The 15,860-nt window shown below is 40.3% G+C and overlaps 2 protein-coding genes across 3 annotated transcripts; both read right to left on the reverse strand.

The window, feature by feature from the left end:
* Window positions 1-779: 779 nt before the first annotated feature.
* On the reverse strand, window positions 780-13,258 carry LOC148047676 (uncharacterized). Of its 2 annotated transcripts, none has more exons than XM_087711640.1 (2): window positions 13,142-13,258; window positions 780-3,217 (listed from the first exon to the last, which is right to left on the reverse strand). In XM_087711640.1, the coding sequence occupies exon 2, from the start codon at window positions 2,859-2,861 to the stop codon at window positions 960-962; it is 1,902 nt and encodes a 633-aa protein (XP_087567766.1). In that variant the 5' UTR covers window positions 2,862-3,217; window positions 13,142-13,258; the 3' UTR covers window positions 780-959. The 2 variants fall into 2 exon arrangements, with proteins under 2 accessions (XP_087567766.1, XP_087567767.1); XM_087711641.1 differs by lacking the exon at window positions 13,142-13,258 and adding an exon at window positions 9,140-9,503.
* On the reverse strand, window positions 11,208-13,143 carry LOC148047677 (uncharacterized). Its single transcript, XM_087711665.1, has one exon. The coding sequence runs from the start codon at window positions 12,983-12,985 to the stop codon at window positions 11,423-11,425; it is 1,563 nt and encodes a 520-aa protein (XP_087567791.1). The 5' UTR covers window positions 12,986-13,143; the 3' UTR covers window positions 11,208-11,422.
* Window positions 13,259-15,860: the final 2,602 nt, after the last annotated feature.

Here is a 15,860-nt window from a genome sequence, read left to right on the forward strand (position 1 = left end):
GAGAACTGTATCTCCTGGGCTAACCAGAAGAAAACCCTTCTTAAAAATAGATCCTGAAGTGCATTCCACAGAGAAATGCAGGCCAACAATTCCCTTCCACTTCGCTCACATCTGTGCAGAGGAACAGGGAGATTCCCTCTTTGGTATTGATGGGGCAGATAGAGAGAAAAGATAAAAGATACCTGAACTTTATACGAAATGGATGGAGCAGGCAGGTGGACTGTCCAGAGCACTGTACCAGAACAGTACCTGGTGCTCCCAGCAGGCACCGGTACACCCGTACCAGGGCGTGCCCCCTGCAACCCACCACTGCAGCAAATGTATCTCCTCTGTCCCCCTCCTATGATTCCCAGTTATTTTCTGCTAGCTGGAGATTGGTTGAAGAAGGCTGAAACTTCGCAGGCTGCAGTTCTATGATCGTTTCTGATCAAAAATCCAGAAACGCCCCTAAAGCCATTTTTGCAGCAATTGCACAATTTCTGCTAAATATCTAGTTAAGATATTTAAATTTAGGAGCTGGAACAGTGGGGTTGTAAAATGAGCCAGAACACATAAGTATAATTGATTGGTTAAAGTGCTGGCTCCTGTTTGAGGCAATCTGTGCTGTGATTGGTTGCTTTGGGTATGAAGGAGTTTCCCTTCTCTTTTCCCTTCTTTTTTTTCTGTGTGCTCTATGATTTAACTCATAATGTTCCTGTTTGCCTGAGTATCTTGTTTGCTATAAATATAGATATAAAATATATTTATTTACATAAAATTGTAAGTTTGTGTAAGACTTCATTTTGACACCGGCTGCGCGGTTCCCTGTATCTATAAATCTTCCTATAGCCAAATACATGCATTAACTATTACCAAACTAACATTTTCCAATTTTTTCTCTTTTCCATCGTTTAATACATGATCACCAAAAAGCATTGAGGAAGACATTAACTACTCAAAATGGAGATTAGAAATGACATTCAGCTGTTCTCTACACCCATCACTTTCTGCACCAAATGGATTTTCTTATGTGCAGCAAGGGAGGAATTTTGTGAGAAGCATCGTCCACACTCTGGACATTTGAATGGTTTCTCCCCTGTATGTAAACCTACATGATTTATAAGGCTAGACCTACTACTTAAACCTTTCCCACAATCCGGACACTCATAGGGTTTCTCTCCTGTGTGAATCCTCTGATGTATCAGCAAATCAGACTTCCAAATAAAACTTTTCCCACAGTATTGACACTCATATGGTTTCTCTCCTGTGTGAGTCCTTTGGTGCTTAACAAGGTTAGAATTATTATTGAAAGTTTTCCCACATTCTGGACACTCATATGGTTTCTCGCCCGTGTGAGTCCTCTGGTGTTTTAAAAGGTTAGAATTATTATTGAAACGTTTCATACAATCTGGACACTCATAAGGTTTCTCCCCAGTGTGAGTTCTCTGGTGTATAACCAAGTAGGAATTATGACTAAAGCTTTTCCCACAATCTGGACACTCATATGGTTTCTCTCCTGTGTGAGTCCTCTGGTGTATCACCAGGTTAGAATTCTTACTGAAACATTTCCCACAATCCAAACACTCATAGGGTTTCTCTCCTGTGTGAATCCTCTGATGTATCAGCAAATCAGACTTCCAAATAAAACTTTTCCCACAGTATTGACACTCATATGGTTTCTCTCCTGTGTGAGTCCTTTGGTGCTTAACAAGGTTAGAATTATTATTGAAAGTTTTCCCACAATCTGGACACTTATATGGTTTCTCGCCTGTGTGAGTCCTCTGGTGTATCACCAGGTAAGAGTTCTGACTGAAACTTTTCCCACAATCCAGACACTCATATGGTTTCTCGCCCGTGTGAGTCCTCTGGTGTATCGTCAGGCAGGAGTTCTGACTGAAACGTTTCCCACAGTATAGACAGTCATATGGTTTTTCTCCTGTGTGAACCCTCTGGTGCTTCACAAGGTTAGAATTATTATTGAAACTTTTCCCACATTCTGGACACTCATATGGTTTCTCGCCCGTGTGACTCCTCTGGTGTATCACCAGATTGGAATTCTTACTGAAACTTTTCCCACAGTATAGACACTCATATGGTTTCTCTCCTGTGTGAATCCTCTGGTGCTTCACAAGATCAGAATTATTACTGAAACTTTTCCCACAATCTGGACACTTATACGGTTTCTCACCAGTGTGAGTCCTCTGGTGTATCACTAGATTGGAATTGTGCTGGAAACTTTTTCCACAATCTGGACAATCATATGGTTTTTTGCCCATGTGAGTCCTCTGGTGTATCACCAGCCAAGAGTTCTGACTGAAACTTTTCCCACAGTATAGACACTCATATGGTTTCTCTCGTGTGTGAGTCCTCTGGTGTTTTAAAAGGTTAGAATTATTATTGAAACGTTTCATACAATCTGGACACTCATAAGGTTTCTCCCCAGTGTGAGTTCTCTGGTGTATAACCAAGTAGGAATTATGACTAAAGCTTTTCCCACAATCTGGACACTCATATGGTTTCTCTCCTGTGTGAGTCCTCTGGTGTATCACCAGGTTAGAATTCTTACTGAAACATTTCCCACAATCCAAACACTCATACAATTTCTCCCCAGTGTGAGTCCTTTGGTGAATCACCAGGTCAGAATTCTGAATGAAACTTTCCCCAAAATCAAGACACTCAAATGGTTTCTCCCCAGTGTGAGTCCTCTGGTGTATGACCAGGGTGGTATGCTTACTTAACATTTTGGCACACTGTGGGCACTGGTAGGCGTTTTCTCGAGTATGGTTTGTTTTATGCTCAATAAGTTGGGAAGTATAGCAAAAGACTTTGCCACATTCAGAGCATTTGTATGATTTTTCACCAATGTCGATTCTCTGATCCATATTTGTGATATCTTCTTCAATGGTTCAAGCAGTTTGTTTCCTCACAAGGTTCCAGCCTGCATTATTGTCTGGAATCTAGACCTCTAGATTTTTCCTCTTTTTCTGAATGTTCCTCTTTTACTTTTTTTATGTAACACTTCCTTGAATTCCACATAGAATGCTTGTTTATCAGTTCAAAACTATTTTCCTATTTTATTTGTCTTGTATCTTTCTGGCTGGGGAAAGAGAAGAGTTCTGTTGTTATCTGGAGGAAATGGAAAAGACGTTGTGTACCAGATGTACTGGATTCGCTTTCCTTTTTAAAGCTGCTTCTGATTCTCAGCCGTCCAGAAGGCTCTTCTTGACATTCCCTTTGCCTAGAAGATGCACATAAAAGAGGTACTTTAATTACTCTTTATAATACGGTTGCAAGATGTGAAAACAAGAAAAAAAGCACACATAACAATGAAAAAGCAAACATGCCAAACTGCTAGATTAACAACGGCCATTCATTTTGACACATAAAAGACTAAGTTCAAATATTCACACAATCATGAAATTCTATTGTTGAACTCGTGCAAATCACAGATTGTCAGCAGTGTAAATTGTTATAATCATATAGATACTTGGAAATACGGAGGATAGGAACATGGATACACATATATTCACCAAAAATACAGAAACACACCTCTCTATCTGAGTCTAACATATGTATGTATGTAGAAAATCCATGTCTTTTTTCTGTCTACAAAATGAAAGAGGTACAGTATGTGAGCATTAAAAGAAGAGACGCCCCATACACTAACGCTGAAAGGTTAAGGAACCATCAGGGTGAACTTGAAGCATTAGTACATGAAGGTAGATATGATATAGTTGCCATTACTGAAACTTGGTACGGTGAAACGCATGACTGTAATATTCATTCATTCATTCATTCATTCATTCATTCATTCATTTATTTTGACTTATATACCGCTCTCTAAGCGGTTTACAGATTTTTAGCAAATTGAGTCAGCAAATTGCCCCCACAGTCTGGGTCCTCATTTCACCCACCTTGGAAGGGTGGAAGGCTGAGTCAACCTTGAGCCGGTGAGATTTGAACCACTGAACTGCAGATAACAGTCAGCTGAAGTGGCCTGCAGTACTGCACCCTAACCACTGCGCCACCTCGGCTTATATCCTGATAGAGGGTTATAAACTATTCAAGAGAAAAAGACCTAACAAAAGAGGAGGTAGAGTAGCATTATATATATCACTACATCTCTACAGAAATATGCAAAACCAAAGACAAAAACCTTCTAGAATCCATATGTGCCAATATAAAAGGAAAGAAAAATGACATTGCTATAGGAGTATACTACAGGCCACCAAACCAAGCAGAAGAATTAGATGAACTCTTAGCTAATCAATTAACAATTCTATGTAGGAAACATACCACAGTAGCAATGGGAGACTTTAACTACCCTGATATCAACTGGGAGACAAACTCAGCAATAAGTGGGAGATCGAACAGATTCCTAACCAATTTAGCTGACAACTTTGTTTTGCAAAAGGTAGAGTAGGGTACTACAGGAAAAACTATACTGGACCTAATTCTTATTAATAGAGAAGAAGTGATAGAAGGAGTTGAAGTTGCTGGAACCTTGGATAAAAGTGACCACAGCATACTGGAATTCAAAAGAATGCAAACACAAGCAATAGAATATAATCCAACCAACGTCTTAAACTAGAAGAGCTGATTTTAACAACATCAGGGTGACCCTAAACCAAATTTCATGGATAAAAATCCTGAAATGAAAAACAACTCAAGAAAAGTGGAAAAAAACTGAAAAATATGATAATAAAAGCCCAGTCTAACACAATACCACTAAAAAAAAAAAAAGAAATCAAAGAAGAAACCAGCATGATTGCATAAAAACTGATGTGGTTCCCATCTTCAAAAAAGGGGGGAAAAACAGACCCAGGAAACTACAGATCAACAGCCTCACATCAGTACCTGGAAAGAAAAAAATACTGGGAAAAATAATAAAAAAACCAGGTCTGTGAACATCTAGAAACAAAGTTATAAGTAGTAGCAAGCACGGGTTTGTTAAAAACAGATCATGCCAAACAATCTTATTTCATTCTTTGACAAAGCAACTAAATTAGTAGACCAGCGAAATGCTGTAGGCATAGTATACTTAGATTTCAGTAAGGCATCTGACAAAGTAGACCACAACCTACTTCTTGATAAGCTAGAAAAATGTGGACATCATCATCACCAGATGGGTTTATAACTGGCTGACAAACCGTACTCAACAAGTAGTCCTTAATGGTACCATATCCACATGGAGGGAGTAAGCAGTGGGGTACCACAAGGTTCTATCTTAGGCCCAGTACTCTTCAATACCTCGGGGATTACAATCTAATTACATTACTGGTGGATTACAAATACCAAGATATTTAAATATGCAAATATGAAGAAAACAGCGCCCACATCATCATCAGCGCCCGCTTCTTCAGCCTCCAGCCCTCTGGTGTGAGAACATTGGATCCTATGCTTCTACAAGAAAAGACTAATGCTGTGCAAACAGAATTAAAAGCCATGTTCCAAGCCCTCCATGAGGATCTGAAGGAAAGAATAGGGAAAGTAGAAGGGAAAATTGAAAAAGTAGAAAATAAATTAGAGAATTTACAACAAATAATGGAGAAAAATGAACAACGTATACAAAAAGTAGAAAAGAAAGCTGGAATAACAGAAAAAAGAATGGGAGTGTTTGATTATAGACTCACAACAACAGATCAAAGTAAAGAAAAAACAATAATATCCTTGGATCGAGCAGATTATTACTTGAGATTTCAGAACATGGAAGAAGAAAAGGGAGAAAATTTGGTGGAGATAATGGCAGACTTGTTGGCAGAGATGCTGGAAGAGCCTAAGGAAATTTTTTTGGCTGGTATCGATGAAATATTTAGTGTGCGCACTAGATATGTGGTAAGAAATAAACTTCCTAGAGAGATCCATGTGAGATTTACGAAGAAAACAATAAAACCAGAAATCCTGCAGAGCGCGAGAGATGATCCTTTGAAATATAAAGGGAAATAAATCGTAGTGTTAAAACAAATCCTGAGAAGAATTAGAGACTTAGGAAGAGAATACCAGTCTTTGACAAAGTGTTTAAACAAAAAAGGAGTGAACTTTAGATGGTTGACACCAGACGGAATCTTGGTGACTTGGCATGAGCAAAGACAGAGATTGGATTCAATAGAGAAGGCGGAACAATTTTATGATCAATGTTTGAGACCACTAGAGGAAGAGAAACTGAGAGGAAAGAGAGATTAGATGGCAAGAAGAAATCACTGAGGGAAGAGAGAGACAACAAAAGGAAGATGCAAGAGAACAGGAGGAAAAGCAATGAGAAGGAATAACGCCAAAAGAAGCAAGAGAGATAAGAGCAACTAGGACAGCAAAACCCATCTGTAAGTAAATATCATGAAATAAGAAATAAAATTATTGTCAATCAGCGTAGATGAATTGAATTTGGCTATAAAAAGGAAAAGAACTTTTAACAAATTAGAAAAATTAAAACTGGATATAATTTGCATACAGGAAGTACATATTAAAAAGCAACATAAAAAATGCTGGAATACCCGAAAATTGGAAAGTTATATGCTTCCCTCTTACAACAAAGTAAGAGAGGTGTAGCACTTTATATTAAAGAGACAATAAAGGCCAAACAAATATTTGTGGATGAGGAAGGGAGGATTTTAATGGTGGAGTTAACAATGAACCATAAAGAAATATTCTTAGTGGTAATATATGCACCGAACAATAACCAAGAGGAGTTCTAGGTTAAACTTCAAAAGAAAATAATAGAACTGGAATATGAACACTTATGTATTGTAAGAGATTTTAATGCAATTGTAAATGCAGACTTGGACTATAAAGCAAAATAAACAAAAAAGTGAAGGAAAACTCTCCCAAAAACTGCTTTTTAAAAAAATGGTGGCAGAATTAAGTATTCAAGATGCCTATCAAAGAATTTACCCTAAGAAAGATCAATTCATGTTTTACTCAAATAGACATATGTCTTGGTCCAGAATATATATGTGGATGTCAAGTGAGCTAATATACAAGAAATAAATATTGAAAAGAGTAGTTGGGTGGACCCTAACCCTTTCAATCCTCATTTATTTCCTCTGGGAGTGACTATTCATCATCCACCTGTGGCCTTACTCCCAAGTCGACCTCTGATCTTTAGCTGTTCCCTTTGTCTGGCAACTCTGCACATGCACATGGTGGGAACAGGCTCCACCTATTTGTTTCCCTCACTGATGTCTGACTCTGAAGGCAGCTGATACCTGGCATACAGCTCTGGCCCACTCTCTGCCTCCGACGCAGAGCCCTCATCAGAGCCTTCCCCAGACTCCAGGACTGGCCCATCTTCCTCCCCAACCGCCTCACTGTCCGAATCTGCTGCCAGCTCCGCTGGCCACTGGCGGGCCACAACAATACTGACACTGGAAGTATTAAACAGAAATATTAGAAAGGATAAGGAGATAAGAGGTATGGAAATAACGAAGGAAGAAAATAAATTAAAGGCGTTTGCAGAGGATTTGGTTTTTATTTTAGAAGATCCACAAGAAATGGGGCCCAAATTGTTAAAAAGAATAGAAGAGTATGGTGAAGTAGCAGGTCTGAAAATAAACAAAGAAAAAACTAAGATTTTATTGAAGAATATTATGGAAAAGCAAAAAAGATAATTAATGAACAGATTAGATATCCAGATCACAAAGAAAGTAAAATATTTAGGAATTCAATTAACAGCGAAATGTGTAACAATAAAGGAAGATAATTATTATAAGTTGATACAACAAATTAAATAGACTTGGAAAAATGGAAAAGCTTGCAACTATCGTCAATAGGAAAAATAGCTACAATTAAGATGAATATACTACCAAGGTTATTATATTTATTTCTGACAATTCCGATAAGATTGGAGAAAAAATATTTTGAAGACTATTTAATATAAATATAAATCAATAATAAAATATATCTGGTAAGGGAAAAAAGCAAGAATTAATTTAAAACTATTACATGATGCAAAAATTAGAGGAGGTTTTGGATTACCAAATTGAGCATTATATTATCAGGTAGTGGCGGTAACATGGATGAAAGAATGGATTGTACTGAGAAATACTATTGTCATTGGCGGGACATGATTTGCAACTGGATTGGCATGCCTTCTTATGGTATGGGAAAAGTAAGATACATGGTTACTTTCAAAGACACTATAAAAGAAATACTTTACTGTTAAAATGGGAGAAAGTTAGAGAACAACAATACTTAAAGATACCAGTCTGGCTTTCAATGATGGAAGCACTAATACACCCAAATATTATGAATAGGGGTGTTAGATATAAAGATATTTTGACTGAAAAGAGGGAGCTTAAAACTAAGCAAGAATTAGAAAAAAAAGGGGATCGACATGGCTTGGTATACACAACTGCAAATACAATCTAGGTATGAAAAAAATGATAAATTATGATTTTTATATGGAGTTGACAGAGTTAGATAATATATTAACAGGAACAGAAGAGAAGATGATAAAAAACTATATAGCTATCTACTGAGTATTAAACTAGAAGAACAACAAGTGAAAGTAACAATGATGGCTTGGGCAAAAAAAAATGGTTATACGATAGAACTAGCTAAATGGCAGCAACTAATGGGATAGAAATTATAAATTAGCAACGTCAATTGGTTGAGCACGGACTCCGGCTACCGATACCGGTAGTGAAGATAATAGGATAACATTGCTGAAGAGAAACTTCCCAACAGTGAGGATAATTAACCAATGGAGCAGCTTTGCCATCAGATCACTGGAGGTTTTTAAGAAGAGGCTGCACAGTCACTTGCCTGAAATGTTATAGGATCTCCTGCTTGAGGTGAGGGCTGGACTAGAGGACCTCCAAGGTCCCTCCAAGGTCTATTCTGATTCTGAAATGCTAAAGCCTCTGCAAGCCTTAAAGCACCGGTGTTGCCTGTGAATCTCCTCCCTTGCAAACAAAGCAACAGGCTCACAAGAAACACACGGAATCCACCCTAACGTGGCGGTAGAGTTGAAATCTCCCAATCAAGAGAAAATTGCAGGCAACTTAAAACCTGCATCTCCGGTGAAATAAAATTGGGCTGGGAGGGGGGGGGAATGCAAGAGGCGACGTATTTCAGCAGAATTGATTATCTGCTGCTACAACGTGGAGCAAACCGAACAGCCTGACTCGCTCCCGGCTTCTCCTCCGACCTGCCCTCCACTCACCTTCCAGCTGCGGCTTCGACCCAGGAAAAACTACAACAGCCACCGCGATCCTCCATTAGGAAGCCGGAAGACGAGGTTTCCCGGGGCTTCGCCTTTCCATATTCTCTCTAGCAATACGCGATTCTATGGTCTCAATTCCTTTCAGTTCAGCTACAGGCGCTTGATACCATAATTGCGACTATTTAGGCGCGCTTATTGCCTGACCATAGAGCGCCAGCCAGCCAGCCATAGCTAGAACGTCCGAGCTCTAGCTTCATCAAATTAGCTGGGTGCTCGCTGGGTCCTAAAAATTCATGAAGTTCTTGCCTTTTATGCTCAGCCCCTAAATGATTGACAGCCATCTTCATTTTATTAATAAAATAAAACGGGACAAAATCTGGTATTGTATTCCCACATTGTTTCCAACGTCATCTAGATCAGTGTTTTTCAACCTTTTTTGTGCAAAGGCACACTTTTTTCATGAAAAAAATCACGAGGCACACCACCATTAGAAAATGTTTAAAAAATTTAACTGTGCCTATATTGACTATAGGCAGGTGTTTTTCCCACGGCACACCTTACACTATGTCATGGCACACTAGTGTGCCGCGGCACAGTGGTTGAAAAACACTGATCTAGATAGATTTTATCATGCACTCTGTATTTCTATTATGCTCTCTGCTCACTAGAGCACCCTTCCCAATTCTCAGTGTACTAAGATTTCAGCCTTGAGAATTCCCAGGCTGCTTTGGAAAAACACTTGGAGGTAACTAGTTTGCAGGCTGGAAGCTGATCTAAAGATTCCTGAATTTTAACAGGATTTGGTGGTCACTGGAGATCAACAATTCTCTACATTCTGAAGGTTCGTCAACACTGGATTGGATGGATAGATGGATGGAAGGAGGAAAGGAGGATGGAGAGAAAGAGAGCAGCACTATGGAGATTAGGGTTAGATAAATGTAGAAATTTGGAATAGAGGGAGATAGAAGCTTTTTGAAAGTATAGAGTGGGCATAGATAGCAATTGCAATAGATCTCATACGAGAGCCATTTTGATGTAGGGGTTAATGCCTCAGGCTAGGAACTCAGAAGACAGTGAATGGAATTCCTAGACTGGGGATATTTGGGCCAGTTCCTATCCCAGCCTAGAAAAGAGGCGGCCTGGAGGCAACCCGTCTGTAGCTCTCACTTGCTGGTCTGCTGGGACTCCTATCTCTTCCCATGTTACAGACAAATGAGGTCCTCACTTAATGATCCAAGTGATTCTGGAGTTGTAATGGCAACTGGACCTGACAGGAATGCCCTCACTAAGCAACTTGGTGTCACTTTTTATAACCTCAATTAAGGGTTATGGTGGATCTTCTACCTCCATGGCTGGTTCCAGTCGGTATGGGTAGGAGAGAAGCTGCTGAGTCCTAGGTCCCTCCAATATGGGGTGCCCTGGGGCTGAAGCCTTTCGCTGCCCCTTTTTAACATCTACATGAACCCCCCAGGGGAGCCCATCCATCATGCCCCAATATCCAGCCAGAGCTGATGCTCTGGTGGTGCTTCCCGAGTGCCTGGGGGCTACCAGCTTCATTTCAACCCTAGTAATATTTTTATTCTGTCTTTATTATATGTAGAAATAACTCAAGGCAGCAAACGTATCTCCTCTGTCCACCTCCTATGATACCCAGTTATTTTCTGCTAGCTGGGGATTGGTTGAAGAAGGCTGAAATTTTGCAGGCTGCAGTTCTATGATCGCTTCTGATCAAAAAGCAAGAAACACCCCTACAGCCATTTTTACAGCAATTGCACAATTTATGCTAAATATCTTGTTAAGATATTTAAATTTAGTAGTTGGAAGAGTGGGGTTCTACAATGAACCAGAACACACAATTATAATTGATTGGCTAAGAGTGCTGGCTCCTGTTTGAGGCAATCTGTACTATGATTGTTGCTGTGGGTATGAGAGTTTTGCTCTCTCCCCTCCCTTTTTTATTTTGCATGCTCTGTGATTTAACTCATAATGTTCCTGTTTGCCTGATTTTATTGTTTGCTGTAAATATAGTTGTAAAATATATTTATTTATATAAAACTACAAGTTTGGGTAAGCGTCTCTGACTTTATTTGGACACCGGCTGCGCAATTCCCTGACATATTTATAAATCCTCATATAGCCAGATACATGCATTAACTATTATCAAACTAACATTTTCCAATTTTTTCTTTTCCATCATGTTTAATACATGATCACTAAAAACCATCGGGTAAGGCATTAACTAATTACTCAAGTGCATTTCAAAATGGAGATTAGAAATGACATTCAGCTGTTCTCTATACCCATCACTTTCTGCACCAAATGGATTTTCTTATGTGCAGCAAGGGAGGAATTTTGTGAGAAGCATCGTCCACACTCTGGACATTTGAATGGTTTTTCCCCTGTATGTAAACCTACATGATTTATAAGGCTAGACCTAGTACTAAAACCTTTCCCACAATCCGGACACTCATAGGGTTTCTCTCCTGTGTGAATCCTCTGATGTATCAGCAAGTCAGACTTCTGACTAAAATTTTTCCCACACTCTGGACACTCATAAGGTTTCTCTCCTGTGTGATACTTCATGTGGCTGGTCAGATTCGATTTCGTACTGAACCTTTTCCCACACTCTGGACAATCATATGGTTTCACTCCAGTGTGAGTCCTTTGATGTATCATCAGATTGGAATTCCGAGTCAAACTTTTCCCACAATCTGGACACTCACACGGTTTCTCTCCTGTGTGACTTCTTTGGTGTATCACCAAGTCAGAATTTCGACTGAAACTTTTGTCACAATCTGAACATTCATACGGTTTCTCTCCTGTGTGAATCCTCTGGTGTATCACCAGGTAAGAGTTCTGACTGAAACTTTTCTCACAATGCAGACACTCATACGGTTTCTCTCCTGTGTGAGTTCTCTGGTGTATCACCAAGTCAGAATTTCGAGTGAAATTTTTCCCACAATCTGGACACTCATACGGTTTCTCCCCAGTGTGAATCCTCTGGTGTATCACCAGGTCAGAATTCCGACTGAAACTTTTTCCACAATCCAGACATTCATATGGTTTCTGTCCTGTGTGAGTTCTCTGGTGTATCGTTAGGTGAGAATGCTGACTAAAGCTTTTCCCACAATCTGGACACTTATATGGTTTCTCTCCAGTGTGAGTCCTCTGGTGTATCACCAGGTCAGAATTCCGAATGAATTTTTTCCCACAATGTGAACACACATACAATTTCTCTCCCGTATGAGTCTTCTGGTGTATCACCAGGTCAGAAGTTCGAATGAAACATTTCCCACAATCTTGACATGCGTATGGTTTATCTCCTGTGTGAGTCCTCTGGTGTATCACTAAGTTGGAATTTTGACGGAAACTTTTCCCACAATCCTGACAAACATATGGTTTCTCCCCAGTGTGAGTCCTCTGATGTATCACCAGGTTGGAATTCTGACTGAAACTTTTCCCACACTGTGGACACTCAAATGGTTTCTCTCCTGTGTGAGTCCTCTTGTGTGTCACCAGGGTGGCATGCTTACTAAACTTTTTGTCACACTGTGGGCACTGGTAGGGCTTTTCTCCAGTATGGCTTCTTTTATGCTCAAGAAGTTGGGATCTATAGGGAAAAGCTTTGCTACATTCAGAGCATTTGTATGGTTTTTCACCAGTGTGGGTCCTTTCATGCATAATCAGCTCTGATTTGCAACTTGCGCTTTCCCCACAATATGCACATCTGTGGAGGTTTTCAACCACTACGCCTGGGTTCTTGAGAAGGTGAAAAATATTTGTGATCCCTTCTTGGATGGTACTTTGATTCAAGCTGATTCTTTCCTCATATGGTGAGGCCTGCATTACTGTCTGAAATGACTGATTCCTCCCCACAGACTTCTAGATATTTTCCCTTTTTTTGTGGATTTGAATATGTTTCCCCTTTACCTTTTCATGCTTGAGTTCCACATAATTTTTTTTTCCCAGTTCAAAACTCTTTTTCTATTTTTTTTTCCTTACTTGTTGCTCACTTTCTGGGGAACGGAGAAAAGCCTTGTGGTTTTCTGGAGAAAAGGATTTGTTTTCCTTCGTAGTGTTGCTTCTGATTCTTTGCTGTCCAGAAGACTGTTCTTGGCAATCTCTTTGTCTATATGATTGACATAAAAGGGTTATTTTAATTACTATTTATAAAATGGTTGCAGAAGATGTGGAAACAAGAAAGAAAGCATATATCACAATGAAAAAATGAACACATTAACCGCTAACGTTCATTATGACACATAGCAAGATCCAAGTTCAACTATCCTCACAATCATCAAATTCTCTTGCTGACTCAGGTGAATTTCAAAATGTTAGCATTGCAAATTGCTATTATAAATACCAGGAAATACTGAGAAGGCAGAGGTGGGTTGCTGCCGGTTTGACCCAGTTCGGCTAAACCGGTAGTGGCCGGGAGCAGCTGAGAGTGAACCGGTTCGGTGGCTCTTTCGGCCTGCCCACCCGTACTCTATACCTCTTTTTATGGCAAAAGGCAAATGGCGCATGCGCGCATAATGTGCAGTGCCTGTGTGAGCCCTGACAATCAGCTGGTTGTCGCCGGGGCAGAGGATTGCACACACGCATGCAGTGTCAGGCGCACACGCAAATGGAACACAGTTGCACGCAATCAGCGAACCAGTAGCGTAGGTAAGTGCAACCCACCACTGGGAGAATGTATTATACAGATACACACGTATGCCCAAAGAAATACAGAAACACTTCCCTATGTTTGTATGTAGAAAATCCGCGTGTATTTTCTGTCAGAAAAAAGTCTCAGAAATAGGTACAAAGAATATGTGGGCATTAACAAAGGAAATGGTGGCCAAGGGCTCTGCAAGAGTTAAAGCATTGGTTTTAGGCCATGGGGGAGCAGTGGTTAGAATGAAGTATTAAAGGCAATCACGGGGGCAAACTCTGTAAAGTGCTGAAAGGACTGTAAAACCCTATGAAGCAGAATACAAGTCTAAGTGCTACTGCTGTTTTCCCTATGAAATTCCTCACTTGCCAAGAAAACAACACACTGATAAAAAAAAGAAAATCACAAGGAGCCAATCCTAAAGTGAGGTACAGTTTTTAAATCTCTCTCTCCACGGAAAATTGAAGCAGCTTAAAGCATGCAGCATCTGTGAAATAAAACTGAGTTGGGAGTGGGTGAGTGGGAGGAATATGCAGCAGACTACATATTTCAGCATATGTGGTGGCAAATAGTTAGAACGCAGCATTTGCAGGCTAACTCACTGCCCACTGCCGGGCGCTCGATCCTGACCGGCTCAATATTGACTCAGCTTTCCATCCTTCCGAGGTGGGTAAAATGAGGACCCACGTGGTTGTGGGGCAAGAGGCTGACTCTGTAAACCGCTTAGAGGGGGCTGTGAAGCACTGTGAAGCGGTATATATGTCTACGAGCTATTACCATATGTCAATAAAAACTCAATCATCCAAGCCAAAGTATCTTTTAAAAAAGGTTAAATCGTGGCGACTGAACTAAAGATTGTTCATCTGAGATGTTTCGCTTCCCATCCAGGAAGTTTCATCATTCAAATCAAAGAGTTTAGTTAGGCAGAGAGTCGTTGCAATCTACCAACTCTTGCCAAACCAACTGCAGGGGCTTCTCTCCAAAATGTATTGCAATACATTTACTTGGATAAACAGTGGAGGAAACCAAAAACTTGCTCCAGGCTTCTCCTCCCAACTGCCCTCAACTCACCTTCCAGGTGCCGCTTCGACCAGGGGGGGGGGGGGAATAGGAGAGGCGCAGCTATTTTCTCATTAGGAAGCCGGAAGAGGAAGTTTCCTTGTGCTTCTCTCCTCCTAATTCCCTCTAGCAATCCACGACCCTCTGTGGTCTCACTTCCGGCTGCAGGCGCTTGCTACTGTGTTTACGACTATCCAGGCGTCCTTGTTTTCTAACCATAGAGCGCCATCTAGAGACCTATAGCTATATCGTCCGATCTCTGGCTTAATAAGGCTAGCTGGATGCTTGCTGGCTCCTAAAATTTCATGACATTCCTGCTTTTTAGGCGCAGCAGCCCCTAAATGATTGACAGCCTGCCACCTTCATCTTATTAATAGAATAATGCGGGACAAAATCTGGTATTGTCTACCCATGTTGTTTCCAACATCATCTAATAGGAGATACCATCATGCTCTCCCTATTATTGGGGCGTGCAAATCTCGCTAGAGCAGCCTTCCCAATTTCCAGAGTGCTGAGATTCCAGCCTTGAGAATTCCCAGACTGCTTTGGGCAAAACAATTGGAGATCAATAGTGTGCAGGCTGGAAACTGATTTAATGATTCTTGCATTTTAGCGGGGTTTGGCTGTCACTGGAGATAAAAAAAAACCTCTCTACATCCTGACATTTTTATTACTGATTCACTTGAGAGCCAGTTGTGGCTGTTCCTGGATCTGCAGACCCTGATTACAGTCAACCATGCCCTAGCTACCTGAATACAGGTAGTCCTGGACTCAGCCCAAAAATTATGTTGTTAAGTGAGAAATTGTTAAGTGAGTTTTACCCCATTTTACGACTTTTCTTGCCATATTTCTTAAGCGAAATATGTCACTGCAGTTGATAAGTTATTAACACCGTTGCTAAGTGAATCTGTCTTCCCCATTGACTTTGCTTGTCAGGTGGTCACAAAAGATGATCGCATGACACCCCGGGACACTGCAACCATCAGAAATGCAAACCAATTGTCA

This window comes from Thamnophis sirtalis, unplaced genomic scaffold (genome assembly GCF_051295495.1).
Source record: "Thamnophis sirtalis isolate CommonGarterSnake01/CBP01778 unplaced genomic scaffold, rThaSir2_p1.2 scaffold_3, whole genome shotgun sequence".
Taxonomy (NCBI): Eukaryota; Metazoa; Chordata; class Lepidosauria; order Squamata; family Natricidae; genus Thamnophis; species Thamnophis sirtalis.